This window comes from Leuciscus leuciscus (assembly GCF_965113295.1).
Source record: "Leuciscus leuciscus genome assembly, chromosome: 4".
Lineage (NCBI taxonomy): Eukaryota > Metazoa > Chordata > Actinopteri > Cypriniformes > Leuciscidae > Leuciscus > Leuciscus leuciscus.
Window position 1 is genome coordinate 43,266,083 of NC_138728.1, and position 25,771 is coordinate 43,291,853.

A 25,771-nucleotide genomic window follows, 5' to 3' on the forward strand; every position below is an offset into this window, starting at 1 on the left:
TGGTAAACCTCCTGGTTGCAGACATGATGGAAGTGCATGGGTAAGTATACCATGTTGGTAACACTTTACTTGAAGTGGTGTGCATAAGACTGACATGACACCTTCATAATCATGACATGACACATGTCATGAATATGAAGGAGGTTTTATGCATCTTTATGACAACTGTCATTAAGTATCATTCACTCAATTATGACATTTTTAATGCAAATATGACATTGTTTGAGATGTCTTTGTCATGACAACTTGACATTACCAAGACAACATAAATTGTCTTGTCCTCAACTACAGTGGTACAAATTAAATTTGTCATTAAAATGTCACTTTAATGAAAAATTAAATTTGTACCACTGTAGTTGAGGTCAAGAAAAACATTCATGACACAGTTATAATGGCCTCATGACAGCCAATGTCAAAACCAATCACATGACAGTTTAATGTAATGTTAACCCATAAAGCTAAGTGGTTTCTTAAGTTTGATAATTAATCTACTATGTCATGTTTATGACAATTTATGTTGTCTTGGTAATGTCAAGTTGTCATGACAAAGACACTGACAGGTTTTGATGTATTGGTTTATGTCAAGTTGTCATAACAAAGACATCTCAAACAATGTCATATTTGCATTAAAAATGTCATAATTGAGCGAATGACACTTAATTACAGTTGTCATAAACATGCATAAAACCTCCTTCATATTCATGACATGTGTCATGTCATGATTATAAAGGTGTCATGTCAGTCTTATGCACACCCCTTCAAGTAAAGTGTTACCTTTACTTTTTAGATGAGTTTTCCCTCACAATTTTATTCTCATTTCAAGTCTTATTTTTGTATATGTATAAAGTTTTTTTTGATAGGCATTAAGTCAATATTTGTATCCCTCTTGAAGGGGGAAAAAAGCTTGAACAATAATATATATTCTACTTTTAAAGGAGAATACCACCAACCCATGTGCGAACAAAATATGCTGTTGGCATCACCACTCTATTTCCCAACCTTAGCGATCCATACTCTGGAAACGGATATGTAAGTTTTTTTAAATAATGGCTTATATTGCAATATATGAAGAGAATGTGTATGTTCTTAATTTCTTCTAATGTTGCCATGTGGTGATGTGACCCCTGTGTTGCATACTTTTGTTCTTTTTGGGTTTTACAGGAACACTACTATGATGCAGAGAGTGGGTCTGGCTACTTGGCTTGGAGGATAAAGACCGTCCAGCGTAACACTGCAGTTCAATCCCGGAGATGCTCCACCAGCACTACGTATGGTCCAAAGAGCAAGAGGGATTTTCTCCTGGCTGACAAGCAACTGTTCGGTGAGGAATGCCGTGAGGCAATATCCTTATTGAAACATTCAACTGATGTGTTAGTTGTCAAAGATAAGATGATGGCAACATTTCAATACCGCCAGACGCTAGTTCAGGACCAGCAAAACTCTGCTACAGTCTTGGATGTGTTCCCGCGGTTTCTCGACATCCCCGGCTTGGTAAGAAAGACATACCTTTGTTTGATCAGCTTATTTTTGAAGTGAACAATTATGACTCAATATACTTTCAGTATCAAGGACTTAAGGTGTTTCTTCTGTAGATTGACCAAGATTTCACCATGATGTTTGGAGAAGAGGTTTCCGGCAGATTTTTGTCAAAATGGCCAACGTTCTTCAAACCCAGGCTCCTGGCAGACTGCAAGAACCGGACTTCTAATGAGCATGTTGAAGAACTCTTGTCTGCGCAGCAAAACTCAAATGAGTCAGGTAAGTGTGCCTCATTCTGCCTTTAAAACATTTACACAACAGATTCTTATCTTCTTACCTTAAGTATTGTCTTTGGCATAATCTGTAATTTTTTAAATAATATTTTAAGATAGAAATGTTTCTGAACATCTTACACTTAATTCTACTTTGCTCCTAGGCTGGGACAGTGACCTGTCAAGCGTTCTACTGCTGGTTCACCTGCTCCCCCCTACGTCAAAAGGCCACAAGAAGAGTGCTAAAATTAGCTCATATCAAGCTGTCAACAATGTGGCGAGATATCTCAAGGTATTCCGTGTTTAATGTTTTTCATCCACTTGTTCTCATACTGCTGTTGCTTGTGTTGCATAAATTTAATATTTTCTGTCTCTGTGTTTGTCACAGATTGGAGCCAGTATTGAGGCCTTCCTAGGGAGCTTGGAACCAGGACAGCCCTTCCTCCTCTGTGTTGGTGAACAGAAGAACAACATTCAGAGGTTCTATGTCATCGTTGAAAAGAAGGCCATCCCTTGCAAGGCGCAAACATCCCTGGCAGCTTTCGATGAGCTTTTCAAGGCACACTTCATCTTCAGTGTTAACTACCATGAATCCCTCAACAGTTTCTACACATTCATCCAAACCACAGTGTTTAACATCGACTTGGGAAGTGCCAAAGAAAGTCCCAGAGTGAAGGAACTCAGAGCAAGGCTGTTGCACACTAATATTTGAGGTGATACACATCCTTGTTTGCAAATATGCTGATTTGTTTTATTTGTAAGGCACACCAGAAAAGTTCTGCATTGCTTTGTCAGCATTTGAGACTTCACCATGGATTATATCCAGGAAAGTCATTACGTTTGAAATGTGGACAACCAGAATGTTCTTTATCATTTTGTACGTATTCAGGGTTCAAAAAACACCTTGTTCGTTTGCACAAGGCCACTTGTTCACCAAATAAACACCTCGTTCGTTTGCACAGGGCCACTTGTTCACCAAATACTAGTGACAATGTGGATGCTCAAAGTGAAGGTGATGAGCCTTCAAGTTCTCAGGCAGTCTGTACAGACACTCCAGTAACTTGCCGGACCTCTGTTGACAAGCATCATTTGTTAAACCTGTGTGGATCTGTTGTAGCACAATTGCAAGCATCAGGTGTTGCTGAGAGCACTGTCCAAGCAATGGTAGGGTCAATGGAAGAGCTTGTAAATGACATTCATGAGCAAACAAGAGAAGCTGTTCTCAGCTGTACTTCTTCAGAGATTCAAGCAACCGATTTGGAAGAAAAGGTAGAAAATTGTTTTGATCAATTGGAAAATCCTTTCTCAGTCTTAAATACAGCAGCCAAACGACAGAAGTTCTTCGAGGGAAAAGTGGGAAATAGTTGAACCTGTAGAGTATGTTCTTGGGGTGCGTTTTGATTTGCGAAGAGATCGGACAACAGGAGTTTACAATCAGATCCCTGTAACAGATAAATTTGTGTATGTACCCATCTTGGGAACCCTGAAATCTATGTTTAAGAATAGTGAATTGTGTGAAAGTTTCCTGCAGGTCAAGCAACATAAAGAAGGTGTTTATAAAGATATATGTGATGGTTCATACTTCAAAAGTAATGATTTGTTTTCCCAGCAAAAACATGCTCTACAGATTCAGCTTTATTACGATGATTTTGAGACGGCAAATCCCTTGGGTTCAAAGAAAGGGATACACAAGCTTGGTTGCATTTACTTTATATTGAGGAACCTGCCACCAAAATGTAATTCTGTTCTGATGAATATTCATGTTGTGGCACTTTTTCATTCACAAGACCTGAAGAAATATGGTTTTGATGAAATACTAAAGCCTCTCATTGATGATGTTAAAACACTAGAAATGGAAGGAATAGAGGTACCTTTCTCAGACTCACCATTGCGAGGGACTGTTATTCAAGTAACAGGTGATAATCTAGGTTTGCACGGGTTGTTTGGTTTGATTGAATCCTTCAGTGCAACATATTTCTGTAGATTTTGTTTAACTACAAAGGAAGAGTTACAATCTGTCTTCACTGAAGATAACCCTTGCTTGATTTTCCGTACAAAAGAAATCCATGCAGAACATTGTGCAGCTCTACAGGAAAATCCTATGTTGGCATCTACATTTGGTGTCAAGAAGACATGCTTGCTCAATACACTATGTTTTTACCACATCTCTGATAACTATGCAGTTGACATCATGCACGATTTGCTTGAAGGTGTAGTGCAGTACGAATTGAAACTAGTATTTCAATACCTGGTCAGTAACAAGAATCTGTCTTTGGAAACATTGTCACAGAGGATCCAAAGTTTCAACTACGGTTATATTGAGCGAAAAAACAGGCCAAGTGGGTTGAAAATGGATGAGGGTAGTAAAGATCTTGGATTGAATGCAATTCAGTCGTGGTGTCTTGTGCGAAATGCTCCCCTGATTTTTGGTGATGTAATTGAAAGTAGAGATGGGGAGTCGACTCCAAAAGAGTCGATTCCTCGACTCTCACTAGCCCTAGTGTCGGAATCGACTCCAGGTCAGGAATCGACTCCCAGTGTCGAGTGTTTTTTTCAAGTTCAACACAGCAACAGTTCGTTATAACGAAAAGATTATAATGAATGTAAAGATACGGAAATTAAAACAAAAAGATAAAGAAATGAGAGGAAAAAATAAGTAATGCCAGGAAAACAAAGAACAATAATGTATAGATAGTTTTTTTCTGTTGGGTCTGTTTTGCAGCTCAATCAATCATGATGTGGTTCAATACAGTCAATTGGTTGTGATTGGCACAAAACACTGCAGTAGGTTTTACGAACCAATCATGTACCAGTCCTCAGGGTGAGAGTGGGACATGCCCATAATTGGTAAGTGGTGGTTGATTGAGTGATACTGTTGAGTGATGACTGTTTTTTGAATCCAGTAACGTTAACTTATAATGGCAACCCCGACCTCAACCGTGTGGAAATATTTCAACCAGACCGAAGACAAAACTAAAGTTCGTTGTGATATTTGTAAATGTTGTTTAAAATTCAACAGTTCAACGTCGTGAACATTAACATTAGTGAAATGGCATGTACTCACTCTATATGAATTAATTTTCTATTATTAAATGACAAGTGCATTAAAAACTATTATTAAACAACAGTTATTATTGGTAATAATATAGCCTAACTAATATTTTTCAATGTTAAACAAAAAAAGTTAAAAAATAAAGTTAAACATGCTTAAGTTAAAGTTCATAGCTTCACTACATTAAAATTATATAAAATAATATACAAAATAAATAGATAAATACACTGTCTAAAACAAGTCTGCTTTTACAAGTTTAATGATTAATACTAACACATGGGCGTCGGAAGCAAAAAAAAAAGTGGGTGGGTCCTCCTCCAGAATTTTTTTTACTATAATGCCATTTTCATGTATTCTGATGCCTTTTAATTAAACAAGTAAACTAAACTCGCCTCCACGTAGTGCATTAAATGCAGAGCTATCCGTGGATTAACCTGCTGATACCATGGTCATTTGCCAGCATTGTTATTGATGTTTGCAACGCAATATTTGACTGGAAGGGTACAACGGGCGCAGGGACGCGGGAAGTGGGGGTGCTGTTTTCACAGAATTGTAAATGCAACGCATATGTTAGTTCGTTAAAATTTATTAATTTTTAGCATTTAGTCATTTATTTGTAATAAACACTTTAAGTGGGCTATTTAAAAATTGTTATATATGTTAAATTATGTTTTTAAAACATAAGCGCAGAGTGTAGGCTATTATGTGTGTGTCGAAAGAATTTGTCTGCAGCTGCAAAAAAATAAAAAATAAAATAACACACAGTCAAAAACCCCACTGTTAGTGTTTTGTAAGGAACAGGCAAATATGTAAAATATAGCAGGATACATTTTAATTGTTTACTAATAAAACAGTTATTTTTTTATGTCAGTGTCGGCTAGACAGATGAAGTTGACGACTCGCGATCTTCGCAGCGCCAGAGAGAAATGCACATTTCATACGAATTAGGCCTACATAAGTAGCGCAGTCTGTTTTCTTTCGTTTTGAATTGTTCTGCTTAAAATTAGACATTTCAAGCTATCTATATGTCTCAGGTCTGTGAGGCAATAGGCTACCTTATAGCCCTACGCCGAGTTTCGGTTCATTTATGAGACGAGCTCCAGGTTCGCCAGCGCCTCCGTGTCCTGATTATCTATTTTCTAATAGCCTTCTTATTTATTAAACCCAGACAATTTTTTGATGAAACATCGATTAAAATTAAGATACAATTAATACAAAACGAAATTAAATTTAAAGACAGGCTTTATGCTTTCAGTTTGAGGTCTCTGTGAAAGTTTTAAAACATTCGTTTAGTGCCGCTTTAGAGCGCTCACGTCCGTAGCAGAGAACTGTCTGTAACTTTTTTTTCTTTTTCTTTTTTTTTTTTTTTGTGAAATAAATTTCTAAAAAAATGCGACTTAGTCCAGTGCGACTTAAGCTATAGACCTATGTTTTTTCTTCCTCGTGACGCATTTTTTGACTGATATGCGACTCTGGAGCGACTTATAAAATAGGCTACGGTAAGTTATTTATTATTTTTGTGCAAATGTCCCATAAAGTCCCATCCTTTAAGGATTAATTTATGTCCCGTTGACCGGTCCATTGTGTTACGAATAAAAGCAGAATCAAAGTCAAAAATGTGATGTGCAGTCAGGTTTGAGTGTGCGCTATTTGATCAAGTGTTCTCACTGATACGCTTGTTGTGATTCGCGGAGATTTGACGAGTTTTATAGTCTTGATATTGTTTCTTATTCAAAAGAAGTGACGCCCCTTTTTTCGTCAGTTGCGGCTCGTTGAGAAATATAATTTAGCGATTCAGCGGAAATGGAGTTTAATTCATTTGGGCATTCCTCAAGTGGAATGGATTTGACTGACGACGCTCTGAAAAGCGAACAGACATATGCGCTGAATATAAAAGTGAGTGGGTCCAATATCATTGGTCTTAAAAAGTGGGTGGGTCTTGTCCCACCCATATACAATGGTTCCGACGCCCATGTACTAACATATTGCACACTTAAATATGATTTGAAGAAGCTGCGATGTGAAAAGGAGGGGGATTTATAAGGTTTAGTTGATTAAACATTTTAGTATAGGAAACATTTGTATCCTCGCTCTTGACTCCTCAGGAAGCCTCCTCGTTCCTCGCCCTCCTCCCGGTGGAATTAAAGAATTTAGATGTCCTACATGAGAGCGGAGCTCGATCGGTTTCAGGGTCGTAGGACATACGAGCGAGAAGTGAGGAAACGAGGAAGCATATTGAGACGCACCTTCTGAATTCTGACCCTATTTTAATTCAAAGTAAATGGAGTCGAGGAGTCGATTCCACCGACTCCAAAATTAGGAGTCGGGAGTCGGAGTCGACTCCAAAAAAACCGGAACCGAACACCCCTAATTGAAAGAAATAACAGTCACTGGAACTTGCTCCTCCTCTTGATTCAGATAGTGAATATAGTGTTTTCACCAGTTGTTACTAATGGTTTGACGTATTATTTGAAGCATTTGATTAATGATCACCACAAGCTGTTCAGATCCTTGTTTCCTGACAAAAGATTAATTCCAAAGCATCATTTTATGATACATTATCCGAGGTGCATTCGTAAAATAGGTCCACTTCTTCATGTATGGTGCATGAGGTTTGAGGCCAAACATAATTTTTTTAAACGATCTGTTAAAAATTTCAAAAATATCACAAAAACATTGGTAAAACAACACCAGAGACAGTTAGCTTATCACTGGGAGAATTTTAATTTTCAGAGATTTGAGTTTGGTCCAGTGAGGAAAGAAATGATCAATAGCTTGGAGGGTGGTGATAATTTAAGTGCTAAGTTTCATGTGAATGCATTTTCAAATTGATTCCCTATAGTATTACAAATTACAAAAGAGTTGCATTTTATGTTAAACTTTACATCCTATGTAGTGTTAATATGGCAACAACTCGGTAGTGTTGAAAGAAAAACACACATTTGGTGTTAAATTTTGACACTACGCACTGGTGTTGGGCAAATTCAACACTAACCAGTGTTGACTAGTGTTAAATGTTAACTATTTTGAGAGTTGCTGCAACTCTGTCATAGTGTTAAATATTTAACACTTTGAAAAGTGTAGTTTTAACTCGATCTAGTGTGGACCAATATAGACACTTTTAAAGTGTTGAATTTAACTCTGTAGGTGTTGAATTAGCACTGCTGATTTTGCTGTGTATATATACCCTGGTTGTTTCAGTGTTTGTCATGGAGTCCTTGTCTATTATCACACCACTTCCGAGTTCTGCTTTGTTGCCTGTTTTGTATTGTTTTATGTTTTGGATTGCTTCTTTGGTTTTGACCCCTGCCTGGACTGTTTGTGAGTATGGATTTTCCTATTAAACTGCTTTTAGATCTAACCCGTTTCCCGTGTGTGGATCGTGACAGAAGGACTCCGTCATGAATAGATCCAGCAGTATGTTCGCTAGTGTCTCTTCCCCAGCCACCGAGCGGGAGAGAGGACAACTTTTTGAGGGGACCCGGTTGGTCAAATTTCGCGGGACCCGTGGAGGCCGCAGTAGAGGAGGTGGTCGAGAGGAATCCCGACACCACTCTCCACTCTGGCCCCTCTTTGACCCTGGGTTGGGGATGTCCGGTGGTCCCAGTCCCGGTGGTCCCAGTCCCGGTGGTCCCAGTTCCGGTGGTCCCGGGTTCGGTGGTCTCGACTCCGGTGGTCCGGAGACGGAGGAGGAGGAGAAAAGGGCCTCTTCAGCTGATTGTCCGGTGGCTCCTAACACGGAGACCATCCCGGAGGTGACTGCCGTCACTGACGCACCGCCCAGGCGTCCTGCTCTGCCCGCGCCGCCCAGGCGCCCTGCTCTGCCGGCACCGCCCAAGCTGCTCGCCCTGCCGGCGCCACCCCAGCGACCGGTCACGTCACGTCTGCCGAGCCTGTGTCTTCGGACAAGATGGCCGCCGCCGAGCCTGTTCACGTCACACCTACTGAGCCTGGGTCGTCGGACAAGATGGCCGCCGCCGAGAGTGTTCACGTCACGCCTGCCGAGCCTGTGTCTTCGGAGAAGATGACCGCCGCCGAGCCGGTGGTGTCGGTTCCTGAGCCGGTGGTGTCGGTTCCAGTTCCTGAGCCGGTGGTGTCTGTTCCAGTTCCATGGCTGCCCCGAGGGGTCGTCTCCGCCGCGGCCGCCCGAGGGGTCGTCTCCGCCACGGCCGCCCGAGGGAGAGTCTCCGCCGCGGCCGCCCGAGGGAGAGTCTCCGCCCTGGCCGTCCGATGGACTGTCGTTTCAGCCCTGGCCGCCTGCACGACCTGGCCCGAGGGAAAGTATGCTTCGCCCTGGCCGCCCGATAGACTGTCGTCTTCGCCCTGGCCGCCAGATGGACTGTCGTCTTCGCCCTGGCCGCCAGATGAACTATCACTCCCTATTTCCCTCCATGGACCTGGCCCCCGATCCTCCACCAGTCCACCTCCCGCCTGGACTCTTGTTTTTTGTCTGTCATGTCTTGGAGTGTCTGGTAGCCGCTCCGTAGAGGGGGGGTTATGTCACAGTGTCTGGTTTGAGTTCCCTGGGTCACCACTAGATGTCCTCCTTCCCCACGGTGTCTGACAAAAACACCTTTACAATATGTATTCTTTAATCAATCATAACAAGAAAGTTGTCTTTAGATAATAATACACAGCCCTGAGAGATTTAACACATGACAAATTCAACGTTATCATTTACACACACACACACACACACACACACACACACAACCTATCAAAAGTTTGGAAAAAGGGCTCTTCTGCTCACCAATGCTGCATTTATTTGATTCAATAAAAATATTATTGCAAATTATAATTACAAATCAAAAGAATTGTTTTCTATGTGAATATATTTATTCTTTTGTTCAAAGCTGAATTTTCAGCATAATTACTCCAGTCTTCAGTGTCACATGATCCTTCAGAAATGATTCTGATATGATGATTTGATGTTGAAATCAAAATTGTAAGTGTTGAAAAAAGTTTGTAGAAACAATGATACCATTCAAACATTTGTGGTAAGATTAAAAAATAAAGACAGAAATAAATACTTTTATTCATCAAGTATGCATTAAATTGTTTAAAAGTGGCAGTGAAGACATATTATTTTTACTATATTTCTTGATTAAATGGTGAGCATAAAAGACTTCTTTCAAAAACATTGTAAAAAAATTGTTTCTAAACTTTTGACAGGTACTGTACAGTGTATACATATATACAGAGAGACAGACGGTCTAACACGCGTAACAAGAAAAGACACCTGGGGAGAGACAGTCAAGGGAAACCAATGAACAAGAGACTTCAAAGGGATTGGCACAGAAACTGGGACAGAAAATGAAGGGGAATTGAGGGACAGGAAATTAAATTAACACACACACACACACACACACACACACACACACACACACACACACACACACACACACACACACACACACACACACACACACAGGTGAACCATGACAATAGCCTTGTTATCAGACCTGTCTGTTCGGGCACTCGAACAACAAAAAATACTTATACCCTTCTGTTCATAAGTCCAAATGCCAAAATGAAGAATCCCTGTCAAACAAGTATAAAAATATATAAAGAAAACCTGTACAATAATACTGTAGTATGATTCCATATTCATAAAAACAAAACAAAAATAACTTTATAATGCACACAACACACGATGCAAATAATGGACTGTAAATATTTTTTTATATAAAGCATAAAAACAACATGATTATACAGATGAATAGTCAGAAACCTGTACCTGCAGTGTATTGAGGAGTGTAAACACCATATGGACTCCATAGGCCGGTGACAGCATGGTTCCTATTCCAAATCCCCATGTTAGACCAGATTGTGGAGTCAATACGATCAAAGCACGGGATATGAGCATGGGATATGTGTTAACACTCTTAACAGTCCACACCTTACGTAAAACCACATTATAATCAAAATATCAATGGCTATAATAATTAGAGCCAAAATCACAAAAGTTTGCAGTGTCTTTGTTTCATTCGAGTTCAGCCAGCATACATCTGCTTCCAAAATATAATTTCCAGCTCCAGCTGTTATTGCAAAAGTAATGACCACTATGAGCAAAGGTACACCATAACCGATTATGAAGGCAATGGCCATCCTTTTGGCCTTTGAGATTTGCCTGGCGAATATTATTGGTGGTATTCTTAAACAAACTGAATGTTTTGGAAACGAACTTTGTAAAGTGAATATTGATTATTGAATTTTTAACAATGAAACAGTATGTGAAATGTTTCCAATTGAAATATTCATTGTGTAAATATACAACAATGTTAAATTACAGCGCACAAAAATGCAAGCAACGAAAATACAACGCATTAAAATGCAATGACGGTTAATGCAATGCATTTTTTTTTTTTTTTTTTTTTTGCTTTTTGTTTCAAAAACATTTTACTTCCATACACGAAGTAACGTCCAAAGATAACCTATTTAGTCACTTGAGCCACATATATTATATGACACAAACACAGGCTGTTCTGTTGTTGTAGGTTTTGGGGCATGGGCAATTTCAGATGATGACTGTACTGTAATTTGGCTGATTATCCATGTAATTGCACCTTTGTATGGATTTGTGAGGCGGATTTAGAGGTTTAATAAAGCTGTCAAAGCATCACATCTGTACATCCAAAGCAATGCAGATTTGTTGTACTGTGCAAAACAATAAGATACTTTTTTTATTATTATTTGAATGAGCATTTGATGCTCATTCAAACAAAAAGGAGATATTAAAACAATTGAAGAATCTAATTTTACACTCATTTGTCAATGCCATGTCTTGTGTGTAATATTTCTTTATTTCTATGTCTATATTATTGGGTAAAATAATATTTTAATAACACTCTATATAACTATATTTAGCTATAATTTCAGTACAGATGAAATATTAGTTTCCTACTATTTGGATCAGTGCTGAAATACTCCAACCACTTCAGTATAAAACACGGACACAAGCAGACTCAACGCTGCTGCACCTTCACATTCAAAATAAAGGTTCTAAAGGGGTGTTTTTGCATTGATGCCATAGAAGAACCATATTTGGTTCCCAAAGAACCCATCCAGGAAACAGTTCTAACAAGAACCTTTTTTTTTTTTTCTTAGCATGAAGAACATTTTAAAATTCTAAAGCACCTTTGTCAGCTAAAAAGAACCTTTTGTGTAATGGAAAAGTTCCATGGATGTTAAAGGTTCTTCAAGGAACCATCGATGCCACTTAAGAACTTTTATTTGTAACATTTTATGATAAACTTTTGACAGAACTGGCATCTTCTAAAGTTAGAGTGTCAAGAGCAGAAGAGTTCAGAGCAGAGGAACTGGGTCAATGGCAGCACAATGACCTCTGGGTAAGAAATCACCAACATGATCTCATGAAAGTGCGTATCAATAGCACAAATTTTATTTCTTGTGCTACTTATACGGCAAAAATGTTTTTTTGCATGCAAATGATACGCACTGTAAACTCCTTGGGTAGGATTAGGGGTGTGGAGTGCATGCGTATTACATAAATGGTGCGAGAAATAAAATTTGTGCTATAGATACGCACTTTCATGAGATCGGGCTGGAAATCACTGAATTTAACTGATTATTAAAAAATGAGGTCTCCAATAAGTTATTGATGACATAATTCTTTATTTTTATCTATTAACAATGAAACACGATCATTGTTGTTTCAGGTTCTGGGAGACTGTAGAGCCTAATAGCAGGCTGTAAAATTAATACTCACCAAGCGCAAAATGGGCATTGGCGAGTATATGAAAAGCTGTGTTGATTACTTTATTCAATGTCTCCACCTGAAAACTACTGTTTCTTGTCGTTAATGTTTTTTAATTTAGTTATGCTGGTAGTTTTAGCTGTGGTAAATCTCACTGGTACCTAAAAATGTTGCTGTTATAACTGATAAAAGATATTTATGGCCAGTAAATTGTATTAAGTGATGTGGCAAAAAGTTGGTTTTAGGCCCTGGTTGTTTCTATGTCATCAGGGTGGGCTGTTTGTCCGTGTAATTTAATAGAATCTGTGAGAGGAGCATTTCTAATATAAGCTGATACATTAATATGGTCTTTAAGAGTGAGTCATCAAATATCTTTATGAGCAAGTCATTGGCTGTGTTTGAAATCTCCCCCTAAACCCCAATTCACTATTCCCTACTTTACTCCACTAATATAGTCCACTTGAAACAATGAATGATAATGAGTGAATGAATTTGGATGGCTGTGGATGTCATCTTCTGCCGAGACGTGGGGAATTAATTCAACATGAATCTCATGGGTTTCTCTGGGCTCTTTCTGCTTTGGCTTCATTTGGAACTACTTTTGTTGGTGGAGAAAAAGTAGACAAAGTAACTGTCAATATTGTGTCCCTCAAGTTCCTCAATTTTAACTTCTTGTTTATTCAGCTGTTGTTAAAACAAGAATGCCTGCATCTAATGTTGTCCTTGAGCATTAGCAATAGAGCACAAGTTGGATCGGTTATAGTTTAAAGGCTGTAATTTACTACTTAAATTGCAATGATCTGTCCTGTGTAAAGGAAAGTATGTGTCCTGTGCTGTGTGAACAGAGACATACCGAAACATCATGTCTGACGTGTTCAGGAAGTGGCTTCAGGAAGTTGCAGTGTGTGCATGTTATTCTCGATATCAAGCAAATGAGACTCGCTTTGCCATTCAAGATGGTGATGCCCTATAGAGGAATGATTATGAGCATCTTTCAAATTATTGATTTGACCGATTCTATACACAAAATTTGATATTCTAAATAAATTATCGGATTACATTTACACTCACATGAACAATATAGTGGTAACGTAATGTGGCCACTATAATTCTACGGGTTAAAATGTAAAAATCTTTATTGCTAAATACTTTATAGGTATATATATTTTTATAGATTTACTTCACGGATGGTTCTAAACGTATAAGGCCTGGAACACACTAGGTGATTGTCAAATCTTAACTGATTTAAAAGGGCACATATCATGAAAATCTGACTTTTTCTGTGTTTAAATGCTATAATCGGGTCCCCGGTGCATCTACCAACCCAGAAAACATGAAAAGTGACAACCCAGTAACTTTTATTTTGTGATTATTTGAATTCCTTTTGTAAAGCACTTTGAATTGCCATACTGTATGAAATTTGCTATATAAATAAACTTGCCTTGCATTATATTTTATGTAATGTAGCAGTATTTATAAATAATTGATCAATGCACATCAAATTTAAAAGTCAAAGTCATCAACTTCCCCTCCCTCTTGCAATGACATCTCTTCTCTGATGACGTGTTTACTGGTGCAACCTCCCAGCGAGCAATAGCCGTCATTTCACCGCCTCGGCTGACCATAGACCCGATAGTCTGGCTATGAGTGACACACTTCTAGACAAAATACCCTTGAATTTGGTTACATGTCATTTTTACCAAAATAACTTGAGAGATGTATGATATTCCATCATGTAAGCAAAGTCAACAGTGATTACAAGGTGTTTGGTTTAATTTCTGTGACATGTTATCTACAGTAACTGATGACTAGTCTATTATTTGGCTATGTTTAGACGTCTATTAAATTTTCACTGACAGCCCAAATTTTGCCTTGTTTTAGCCTAGACGTCAGGGCTGTGTTTGGACGGCTATTATGTCTTTTAAACACAAAATTGCTTGCTGGGCTGTCACTCACACGGCTGAGTTTCACATACATCAGAAAAGACCATCACAACTTCTGCTTCATGTCAACTTTAAGGGTCTGATGGCACTTTTTTTTTTTTTTTCACACATTGACCACAAGCTTGTTTGCCACTAGCTTTAAAAAGAAGACGAGTGCTGATTACATATAAAAAAAAAAAAAAACAAGGAACAAAATCAATTATTGTTAAAGAGAAGAAATGTCTGATAGTATTTATGATGATGTGATTGGGACTGAGTCTGAGGGAAGGCAGACAGAGAGACTGGAGATGACAGTGGAAATCTATGAGAGTGCAGAGAGAGATCATGACTTCAGGACAGAGACAAACACACACCAACCACTTCAGCGTTCAGGTAATCACATTCATTACTTTGATAGAAACATCACAGTCTGCACATATTCAGTTATCTAATGTCATAAATGTGGTATTCAGGAAGAGATTGTGTGAAGATCATAGAAACATCACAGTCTGCACATATTCAGTCATCTAATGTCATGATTGTGGTGTTCAGGAAGTGATTGTGTGAAGATCAGAAGCTCAATAGCAGCTACAGTGTGTTTGCTTCTACTTTTTGTTCTTCTGATGCTATTACTGGATTTAATTACTAACCGTTTGTATTTAAAAACAGAGCAACATGTTTACTCAGCTTGTGTGTTTTAGTTAGGATGGTCATAAATCTGATATCTGAAATGATTTTATGAACTAAACTGTAACCTGATAACATTGAACACAACTGAAGCACAGCGTCAGTCTATTGTTTGCCCTTTATTGATGAAGTGAACCTCAGATGAGGTCAGGTGTATTTGAGTGTCAGAAAAACTGCACAGATACATCCAGCATTAGTTTAGTGTTATCATGACGGTTTTAGGGAAGACCTGATGCCTTCATAATAATGTTCATGAGAATGCTGCTCTATATTTGTGTTGGTGGAGAAACAGAGAAAACACAGATCATAAAAAGTGATCTTAGCCTTGACTTTAGTGCTGTTAGTCACAATCCTCAAACTGTAAATTATTTGACCGTACATTTACAGTAAATTACTGGCTACTAGTTGAATTGGTTTTGCAGGAAGTTACTGTTTCATTTTTATCGATTTTCATCGCATTAGTGTGATATAGCAGTGTGATCCTGTAGAATTACTGTATTTTACTGTGAAGATACAGTTAATGCCATCAGATTACTGTGATTTAGCAGTGTGCTCCTGTAGAATTACTGTATTTTACTGTGAAGTAACAGTTAATTCCAATGCACAAAGCAGTGCGTGATTACCGTTTTGAATATCAATCCTGCTTAACACTTACTTTATTCCACTCCGCTCATTGAGATTTTTACATGGGGATTTTTAGGTCGGGTAGAATCTACAATGTTTGACCCAGTTTGTTTGTTCGTTTCCAATACTCTGTGTTTCCTGCCAACTGGCATCCCAGGGTGTCGAAATACCATTAAGGTGAACCGGCAGTGGGAGAGATCACACACAGACCAGAACAAAAAACAGACATTCCAACACGGAACGGGTTAAAGAAATAAGTAAAATAACTGGCTGTAGAAGTGTTTTTCAGAGAAACGAGTATGTGAACTCAGCATGTTTCCTAAATATCTGCAAACATATTGTGGTATTTTTATGCTTTAGTAGAGTGAAAAATTACACAGTCTTTGCATGATCAAACCTACGCGAGTATGTTAACTGCTAACAACATAACCTACAACTAACGCTATTTGGTTAATACTTTTAAATTACATGCACTATCATATTGTTTAATTGAGCAAATTTTGACATTTTAACACTTACCGCTGAATCCATCAGATGAGACCACAGAGGAGACGAGAGCTCAATGACACAGTGTTCGCAAAAGACTGAATTTACAGTAGTTTCCTGCATTATTTTCACAGTAAAATTCTGAATATGGTATTTTGAAATATCACAGTTAAAGCCTGTGTGATAATGTAATTTACTGTGAAATATTAGTTACATCTTGTAAAATCCTGGAAATAATTTAACACAATAATAATAATAATAATATGAAAATGAAATGAAAATGTTTTAAAGATTTCTTGAGATAAAAAAAAAAGCTTAAAAGAACACGCTTTTAAAGTGCTATTAAAAGTATCATCAAATATGACCTGGGGGATTATTCCAAGTCTTCTGTAGTCATATGATATGTTTGTGTGAAGAACAATCTGAAATTGAAGTTGTTGTTTATTGATCAACTTCTCCAGTGAGCTGTTAAACAATGCAACTGAACAAGAGTCACCCTGAAAATGTGTAAACTTGAACCCGGCTACTACATCTAACCACACTACCACAATGGTGCCATTTAGCAAGAGATTTTTGTTATGCAAATTCATTGGTATTATCAGACAGGAAGTCACATGCTCTTGTACTTTGACACTTATTGGCTTCATTTACTAAATTTAGAGTCACAAATAGCAGAGGACTAGAGAGAAGAAACACACATAAGCTTCCATCATTTCCATGACCAAGTGAACAAAAATGTCTCAGCATGTTTATGGCAATATAAACACTGATGGAACACAAGATCTGGACAGAGGCACTCAGAGAAACCATACAGGTACAAATACAACACACCATTAGGAAATGAATAAAACCTTTATCATTATTTTCTTTACTTTATTTTCAGGAAGTGATTGTGTGAAGACCAGAAGCTCCAGAGCAGCTCCAGTGTGTTTGGTGCTTCTGTGTGTTCTTCTGCTGACTGCAGTCATAGTGCTGTGTGTCCACATCCATACCAAGAGCACAAACTATACAGAAGAGAGACAACAGTTACTAAACATGATTACCAACCTCACAGAAGAGAGAGACCAGCTACTAGAAAAGGACATAACCTTGACAAATGAAAGTGATGGAGTAACCAAGAATAATTACCAGACTAATGAAAGAGGCCAGTTCAATCAGGAGAGAAATGAACTGTGGAAGATGCTCAATGAAATGGGTAATGTTAAACTATAGTGTTTCCATAATTCAGTACCAGTGGTAAAAAGTGCTAGTAGACGATCTGGTTCTGTTTACAGATGGATGTATTCATCAATCCAGTTTTTACTATATGTCTTCTGAGGAGAAGAGCTGGTCTGAGAGCAGAAGATACTGTACAGAGAGAGGAGCTGATCTGATCATCATAAACAACAGAGAGAAAGAAGTGAGTGAAAAATAGATTGACCACCGAAGGTTGTGCTGCACTCTTACAGTATGACCATCATCTCTGTCATCAATTCCTCAACCTCCTCTTTTCAAACCCATAAGACTTTGTTCTTCCTCAGAAAACAAATGAAAGATATTTTTAATGTAATCTGAAAGTTTTCTGTCTCTCCAAAAACTCTGACGGTTCAAAATGATCATCGAACATACGCAGAGATCAACCGTTCTTGCTTGATGCATGAGAACAATGTTGCTCTATGTTTGTTTGCTGATCAAAGTTTATATGTGAATAAAAGCTAAATTGAATCTGTTCATCATTTAAGGTGATCGTGTCTCTTCAGAACACTTGGATTAAACGGCTCAATTCATATGGATTTCTTTTACGATGTCTTTGTGAACTTTTTTAATCGTCAGTGTTTTGGGTGAATAGACTTTTAATGGAGGGAGAGAAATCTCTCAGATTTCATAAAAAATATCTTTATTTGTGTACCGAAGATGAATGAAAGTTTTATGGAGCTGGAACAACATGAGTGTGAGAAACTGATGATAGCATTGTTCATATTTAGGTGAACTAACCCTTTAAATGTAGTTTCCTTGTTGGTTCTACTAGGAGCTTGTAAAGAAGATGTCTGGAAGTACTGGAGTCTGGATGGGTCTGACTGACAGTGATGAGGAGGGCAGATGGACATGGGTTGATGGCAGCACACTGACCTCTGGGTGAGAAATCACTGAACTGATTATTCTCTAATAAATGATCATATCTCACAGTCTGAACATCTAATGCTGATCTGTTGATGCAGGTCCTGGAGGTTGGGAGAACCAAATGGACGTAACAAAGAGAACTGTGCTGTGTTATATCCATTAGGGTGGTATGATTATCCATGTGAAAATGCTTTTAAATTTATCTGTGTGAAAAATATTTAAAAAATGAGTAATTAAATATATTTTAATCACAGCCGTAATAACATGGGAACTGTGTTGTAACTGAGTCAAGTTTATTAATATTCTCCCCATAGTTGTAAATAATGACAGTCACTACTTTATAGTGACAGTGTGTAAAGTATATATAAAACATGATGACATCTTATCACAATAAATACATTATTTATTAATGTATTTAATAAATAAGTCCAAACACAGAGTTCAGTCAAATATAACCAACAGTAGCTTGAACCCAGAACACAAAACGAATAACTTTGATGGAAGACTGAAGATTAAACCTTTAGATGACACACAGCTCATATACTGAAGACTGACCAGATCAAAACAGTGATGGACTAGTTAAAGGGGTCATGACAAATCAAATCAGCCCTGATCTTTTGACTTAAAAGATGTCTTTGTACCATTAAAACATAGCTTAGCTTAAATCTCCTCCTCATTATATAAAGCATTTATTTACATTAATAACCTGTGAAAGTGAACCTTAATATAAAGTATACATTTGCCCCAAGCTTATATAGAGCTCCAATTGAGTCTAAAGCCACTGTGCGATTTATTATAGTCCTTTACGACTGTTGCTTGTCAGACTGTACGAACATGATCCTCGCTGTAAGCCGTGTCACACTGTAAGATCTCAGTTGTCATTAATGTCAGACTGTACGACAGTCAAGATCCGTTAAAAACTGGAGTTTTACATCATCAATCAATGACACGTTCGGTGATGTGAGCTGTGTTACACGCGGGATTGAAATGGTGACTACAAAGAAATCTCTAACGTTAATTTTGGTCATGACTTGTCTTGAAAAACGAAGACAATTTGACGGTTGTCGTAGAAGTCACACTGCAGGACTGAGAGTCAAATCTTCTGACACTGACAGAATTTCGTCTGAGGTCATATTTAATCGGCTGCCGGTGAACATGTCAAACTAACGATCAAAGACTTCAGATTTTAGTCTAGGATTAGAGGAATCTTTTAGAATTTGAAAATATGTCTCAGACGACCAAATCATGGACAAAATCGCACAGTGTGCGCCGGCTTAAGATCTACTTATTTTTCTCAGATTATTGATAATAATCAAAGCAATCCCAGGCAACTCTTCCATACTATAAACAAGACTCCTCAAAAGTAATGTTGGATGTGTCTTTTCTCACACAAATTTTTTTTTTTTTTTTTTTTTACAGTAGGCTAATATATTAAAATAGGCAGAATACTTATTGTTTAGACCAACATTTTACAAAGAATGCTTAGTTTTAGTATTGAGAGAATAAGCCCTTTTCACAGACTGTACTCAGATTAAGCCAAGATTAGATTAATTAGGACATTTAAGTAGCTTTTATAAACGTGACTTAGGAAGAAGAAGAAAAAACATTACTGGTTTGAATCTTGAGACAAAACAATGGCACTGACATATTTTAATATTTGTCAGTGCAAGTTTCTTTCAGGTAAAACAGCCCAAGCATGCTTTTTAGTCTCAGACTAGGCTTAAAGCTTTGTTTGAGAAATCGGGGGTAAATGTTTAAAAAAATGTATTATAAATGTTTAAAAAATTTGATTAAAATGTTGTAACGCAATGAATATTGAAACGCAATAAAACGCAAACTGATTTTATGCTTTAAAAACAGAAAAATGTCCACTATTGGGACGTGACATTTTTCTGTAGCCTATCAACAATTGCAAAATGATGATCAACAGTCTAACAATGTAACACTGCACGACAAATCTGAACATCAGCCCGACAAAAAAAAAATAAAAAAATTTGTCACACGAGTCAGAATTCGTCTCAAATTCGGGCTACAATTGCACAGTGTATGCCACCCTAAGGCACTGCATGGTCTGGCCCTTCAGTATCTTTCAGTAACTTTTCCCAAGCATCATTTGCGCTCCTCTCAAGCTGGTTTACTGGCTGTCCCAGACACGTTTGCGATCTGTAGGGGACAGGGCTTTATCATCCTATGCTCCTAAACTCTGGAACACACTCACTTCATATTAGAGATGCACACAATCTAAGCATTTTTAAATCTAACCTGAAAGCAATTTTTTTTAAGTTACCTTTTTCTTGATGGTTTTAACTATTTTGTATTCAAATCTGCTCTTTTTTTGTACGCTTTTTATATCTGTCTGTTTTATTGTGTGAAGTGTCTTGAGAAGCTGCTTTAAAGGCGTTATATTAAATAAAGTTTATTATTATTATGTGAAGTCCATAAAGCTGTGTTCAGGTTATTATGGGTGTGACAAATGTACACAAAAAGTAGTGTGGGACGGCCATCGGGTGATTTATTCAGAAATAACCAATCTAACATTGAGAACTGATAAAACATTTTGAGATCAGTCTCAGGAGGAGCACCACCTGCCTTCAGTTGTGGGCCAATTCTTCTACTGCCATCTGCTGGACATTCACAGGTGCTTTTGCATTCATATTTAGACAATATAAAATTACTTGCATGAAAATCTATACCATGTTCACTCATTCACTCACCGCGAAGTTTTGTATGTTGTTGCACTGCACTTCTGAGCGTTTTCCCTGGTTTTCATGTCGCTTGTTTTTTTGGGGATTTCTTGCTTGTTCTGTGGATTACTCTTTTGCCTCTGACCCCTGCCTGTTTTGGTTGTTTGTTTATTTGTTTGTTTGGACTGCCTTCCTGTGCTTGACCCTCTTCCTGTGCTTGACTTTGCCTGTACTTTGGATTGCCCCTTAAATAAAAGCTGCGTTTGGATCCTCTACCCTCGTGTCTCTGAGCAGTTTGTGACACTTAGAGTGTATTATTGTTCAAGCTTTTCATTTACATTCTAATGAATACATCCACCACTCATTGGTTCATTCTGCTCACTAAAATGTTATTTTCAAGTTTTTTTTTTATTTTTATTTGAATCTTGTTTTAACTTTATAAAATCATTATAATAACATTTCAAATCATATTTCGTCAATGTTTATAAATCCCACAGACTCACATTGGCTGTAATACTAATGTTGTCCTTTAGAGGGGGCCACAGGATTATAAATATTTAATGTGTACTCTTCTGTTTCTAACAGTTAAAATTATAAATAAATGCATGCTTCAAGTGCTCTACAAAAATTAGGATTATTTACCATATAAATACTCAATATTGTTCTGAGGAATGCACGTTTCAACAGTTCATTATAGAGGTAAGTTAATCGCTGTTGTCAGAAAGCTTGTCATAGGAACCAAAATCATTTTTTCCATACGGTCGGATATCAGTGTTGCACACAGAAAGACAGGACTGCAAATGTTCGTCTGTACACTTAATTAATAATCTGTGTACTGTGTTTGTGCATCGATGCAAGTCCACAAATATGCGTTTATTCATCTGGTATATACAGTTGATGTTTGGGGTTATGCACAAACTGATCCTCATGTGGCTGAAGGGACCACTAGGATCAAGACTGTCATCTGGGCATGTCAAGTACATCAGTTTACAGTTTCTGAAGCTTAAAACATGCATTTCAAATGTGTTTGCAAGGAAACCAAGAGGCTTGAAAGACACTGACAGATGGAAGACCACAGAACTGAGACAGTATTTGTTTACATCTGTCTGTGCTAGGCCCGCATGTTTACTCTGCAATAAGTGCATGTCTGTGTGAAGATAAAATGTCTTCTCAAGTTATAAGACTAGCCATGCTAACTTTGACACCACTTTCCCACTGGGCTCGGATGCTCGGCGGCTAAGAAAAGGCCATGTACCGATGCAGAGACTGTCAAGGAGTATATGCTTGCGTCAATTGAAGAGGTGGTTATAGACAAGAAAACCTGAAACAGCTTGCTTGATTCAATCAAGAAAATTCACTTATCAGACACCTCAGCTATTAGGAGAGTGGAGGCCCTTGCATCGGGCGTCTTTGAGAGACTCTTGGATGCGCTGAGGAAGGCACTGGTAATGTCTCTTGCAGTGGATGAATCGACTGACAACATCGCAGTTGTGCCTCATGTGAGATTTTTTTATGGAAATTGCTTCCAGGAGGATCTACTTGGATTACTTCCTTTTGAGGGACACACGACTGGTGAGGTAATTTTTGATGCAATTCTTTCATTCTTTGAGGAGAACAAGCTGGATTTAGGCTGTAACATGCTAGTAACTGATGGTGCGCCGGCAAGCTACAGGGCCTGTCTGCTCATTTGGCGGCTGTGGCTCCACAGCGGAGATCGCTACATTGCCTTATTCACCAATGCCTCTTGTGTGCAAAATTAAGTGGTGAGTTAAAAGAGACAATATACTTTACCATGGCTAGTATTATCTTTATTCGTTGTACTTCCAGCTTACAACACTGCCTTTTCCACCAGTGTTGTCAGATAGGTCGGCTAAATATATCATGAGCATGTTTAAATGTAGGAAAAAAAGTCTACTTGGGTGTCTTTGGTGGAAAAAATACAACATATGGGCTCCTATATTGCTGTTGTGTCATCACTCATATTGTAAGCTATCTCTCCGGCCCCTCATTTGGGATACTTTTCATGAACTGGCCCCCATGACAAACTGATTGAATAGCCCTGCTTTATATCCTAATCGCTGAACACATCAGACACACTTTTGATAGAATTCGAATGTCCTTGCGGTATTCAGCCTGAGGGTGGCGCTCTAATGATGACAGACTTTAGTACACACGACAAACACAGAATACATTTTAGAATTGCCTTAATGTATTTGTTTCCAAATGTTGTTTTAGAATATTGCAAGTTATAGGAATTACAGTGAGGGAAAAAAGTCATGTCTAATCTCAGAACAAATTTAAAACAAACACAACAGACCTACTGTATATAAAAGCTATTCACATGAGCATGTCTAAACTAAAGGGCTTATACTCTCATTAGAGGAAGAGGTTGTTCAATAAAATATAAGTAACTTATTACAGTCAATGTGTCCAACCTACACATTTTACATGCATTCATACATACATGGCCTAAAATTTGGCATGGGATTGCAAGAATAAAAAAAATCTGGCCATTTTGATTCACAAAAACATTTATTCACTATTAAATCTAAAAGGTAAATTAATCGATGGATGAACAGATAAAATCTTTCTTTCTGTCAGGCAGCATGCTTTGATACATTAGACAGATCATACACAATTACTATATTTCTGATAGATATCTTGTGTCAATATTCATTCACTTTTAATCAATATAGTGTTCCTTACAAGTTCAGCCAGGAATCGTGTTTCCTTACTTTTATATGTGCGTGATTTCGACGCCAGGGAAATACATTTGCCTGTGAATGCTTTATATCAGCGGTTATAACAGGGGAGGAAAAAATAACTCTATAGCTCTATTGATATCGGTAATTGTGTGTGTGTGTGTATTAGCTTTAAAATGCATCGTTTCCTTGTCCCAAGTCAACAGAAGTCAGCATTAAGGGAGGAGACAGGACCCAGCAAAAAAACATAGGAAATATGATCCTGAGTACTTAAAGTTAGGTTTACCTGGTCGGGGTCCGAGGCTGCACCTCTGCCGCAGTGTGTGGTCTGCAAGGAGGTGCTAGCAAATGATAGCATGAAACCATGCAAACTTAGGCGTCACATTGAAACTAAGCACACGAATTTAGTGAACAAGGCAGTTGAGTTTTTTGAGAGGAAGCGTGATGATTTGCAGTCACAAAAAAGCATAATACAGTCGTTTGGCACTATTAACATGAAGGCGACAGAAGCATCTTATCGTGTCGCGCTATACGTATAGTGAAGGCAGGCAAACCCCATAACGTCGGCGAAACCTTACCTCTAAACCTCGGCTGTCCTTACCTCTAAGGAGAAGCTCACATTCACTAGAGGAAAACCAAAAAAATTGCCATTCACACTGAAAACCAATGATGCTGCTTAGTCTTTCTGCCACTCAGTGGTCGTGACCGCAGTCACTACGGCTGACGGTGACGTCAAAATGTTTAATTTTGCACACAAGATGATATATTTTTGTATGAGGCCTGTATTATTTAACACTATCCTGTGTTGACCACAAGAGGGAGCTGTGTGATTGATTGCAAACTATGAGAGTGAAACTTTTTTTTTTTTTTTTGTGTGTGTATGTGGTTGAATAGCTAATGAAAAAAAGTATAGCAAATTATTCATGTTACAAGATTCATGTAACACTTATAGATCATAAAAAAATTACCTTTAATTTATATATATATATATCCTAGTTGCCAGACATGATAGAATATATGCAAACATTCTATTTGAATAGACACATGGCAATTCACTGAATCTTATTGCTGAGACCAAGGGAGGTTTAATGACCTGAACACAAATGCTACACAAGAATACTTTGTTTTCTATGTTCCTGAATATTTAGTCATGGATCCTTAACTTACTGTATTATTCAAAATCTATCAGGCAAAATCAATCATTAGCTGAAGCCAAAGTATTCTTGCGTAGCATTTGTGTTCAGGTCATTTGAATGCTACAGTAAGTTAAGGAACCATGACTAAATATTCAGGCACATAGAAAACAATGTCCTCAATAACACAACTCTTTTTAATAGACCCTTTAACTTTCCCATGTATTAGACATACAGTGCAATGCATAAGTGAATACACCCATGCTAAAGTTGACTAAAAAGAGGAATAAAAAATCATATTTTGGAAATTGAACTTAATGCCTTAATTTAAAAAATTAGGAAAAATCCAACCTTTATGGACACCAATTTTCTTTGTGAATGAATAATGTATCGTAAATAAATAAATGTTCTTCCTTAAAATACATGGTGCATAAGTTAGTACACCCCTATGTTAAATTCCCATAGAGGCAGGCAGATTTTTATTTTTAACTATTTTTTTTTATTTTTTTTTTAGGATACTATGCATCCTGATAAAGTTCCCTTGGCCTTTGGAATTAAAATAGCCCCACATCATCACATAGCCTTCACCATACCTAGAGATTGGCATGGTTTTATTTCAGTTAGCCTAATAGCTGGTTTGATTTGCATTGAGAGATGATCTTATGGAAAGTACCCCATGCCAATCTCTAGGTATGGTGAAGGCTATGTGATGATGTGGGGCTATTTTAATTCCAAAGGCCAAGGGAACTTTATCAGGATGCATAGTATCCTAATTTTTTTTTTTTTTTAAATACTTAAAAATAAAAATCTGCCTGCCTCTATGGGAATTTAACATAGGGGTGTACTCACTTATGCACCATGTATTTTAAGGAAGAACATTTATTTATTTACGATAAATTATTCATTCACAAAG

General features: G+C 37.7%; 1 protein-coding gene across 4 annotated transcripts in view; it reads left to right on the plus strand.

The window, feature by feature from the left end:
* Nucleotides 1-20,320, plus strand: part of LOC309496103 (C-type lectin domain family 17, member A-like) — a 56,937-nt gene extending 36,617 nt beyond the window's left edge. The window contains exons 1-7 of one of the 4 annotated variants that reach the window (XM_082166092.1): nt 14,527-14,835; nt 17,123-17,349; nt 17,389-17,434; nt 17,514-17,638; nt 18,248-18,354; nt 18,438-18,544; nt 19,928-20,320. In XM_082166092.1, coding sequence (XP_082022218.1) covers nt 14,682-14,835; nt 17,123-17,349; nt 17,389-17,434; nt 17,514-17,638; nt 18,248-18,354; nt 18,438-18,544; nt 19,928-19,929 — 768 coding nt within the window. In that variant the 5' untranslated portion in view covers nt 14,527-14,681 and the 3' untranslated portion in view covers nt 19,930-20,320. Of the gene's footprint in view, nt 1-14,526; nt 14,836-16,946; nt 17,033-17,122; nt 17,435-17,513; nt 17,639-18,247; nt 18,355-18,437; nt 18,545-19,927 lie in introns of those variants that run through there. The other 3 variants (XM_082166091.1, XM_082166094.1, XM_082166090.1) reach the window with 3 other exon arrangements.
* The last annotated feature ends 5,451 nt before the right edge of the window (nt 20,321-25,771 follow it).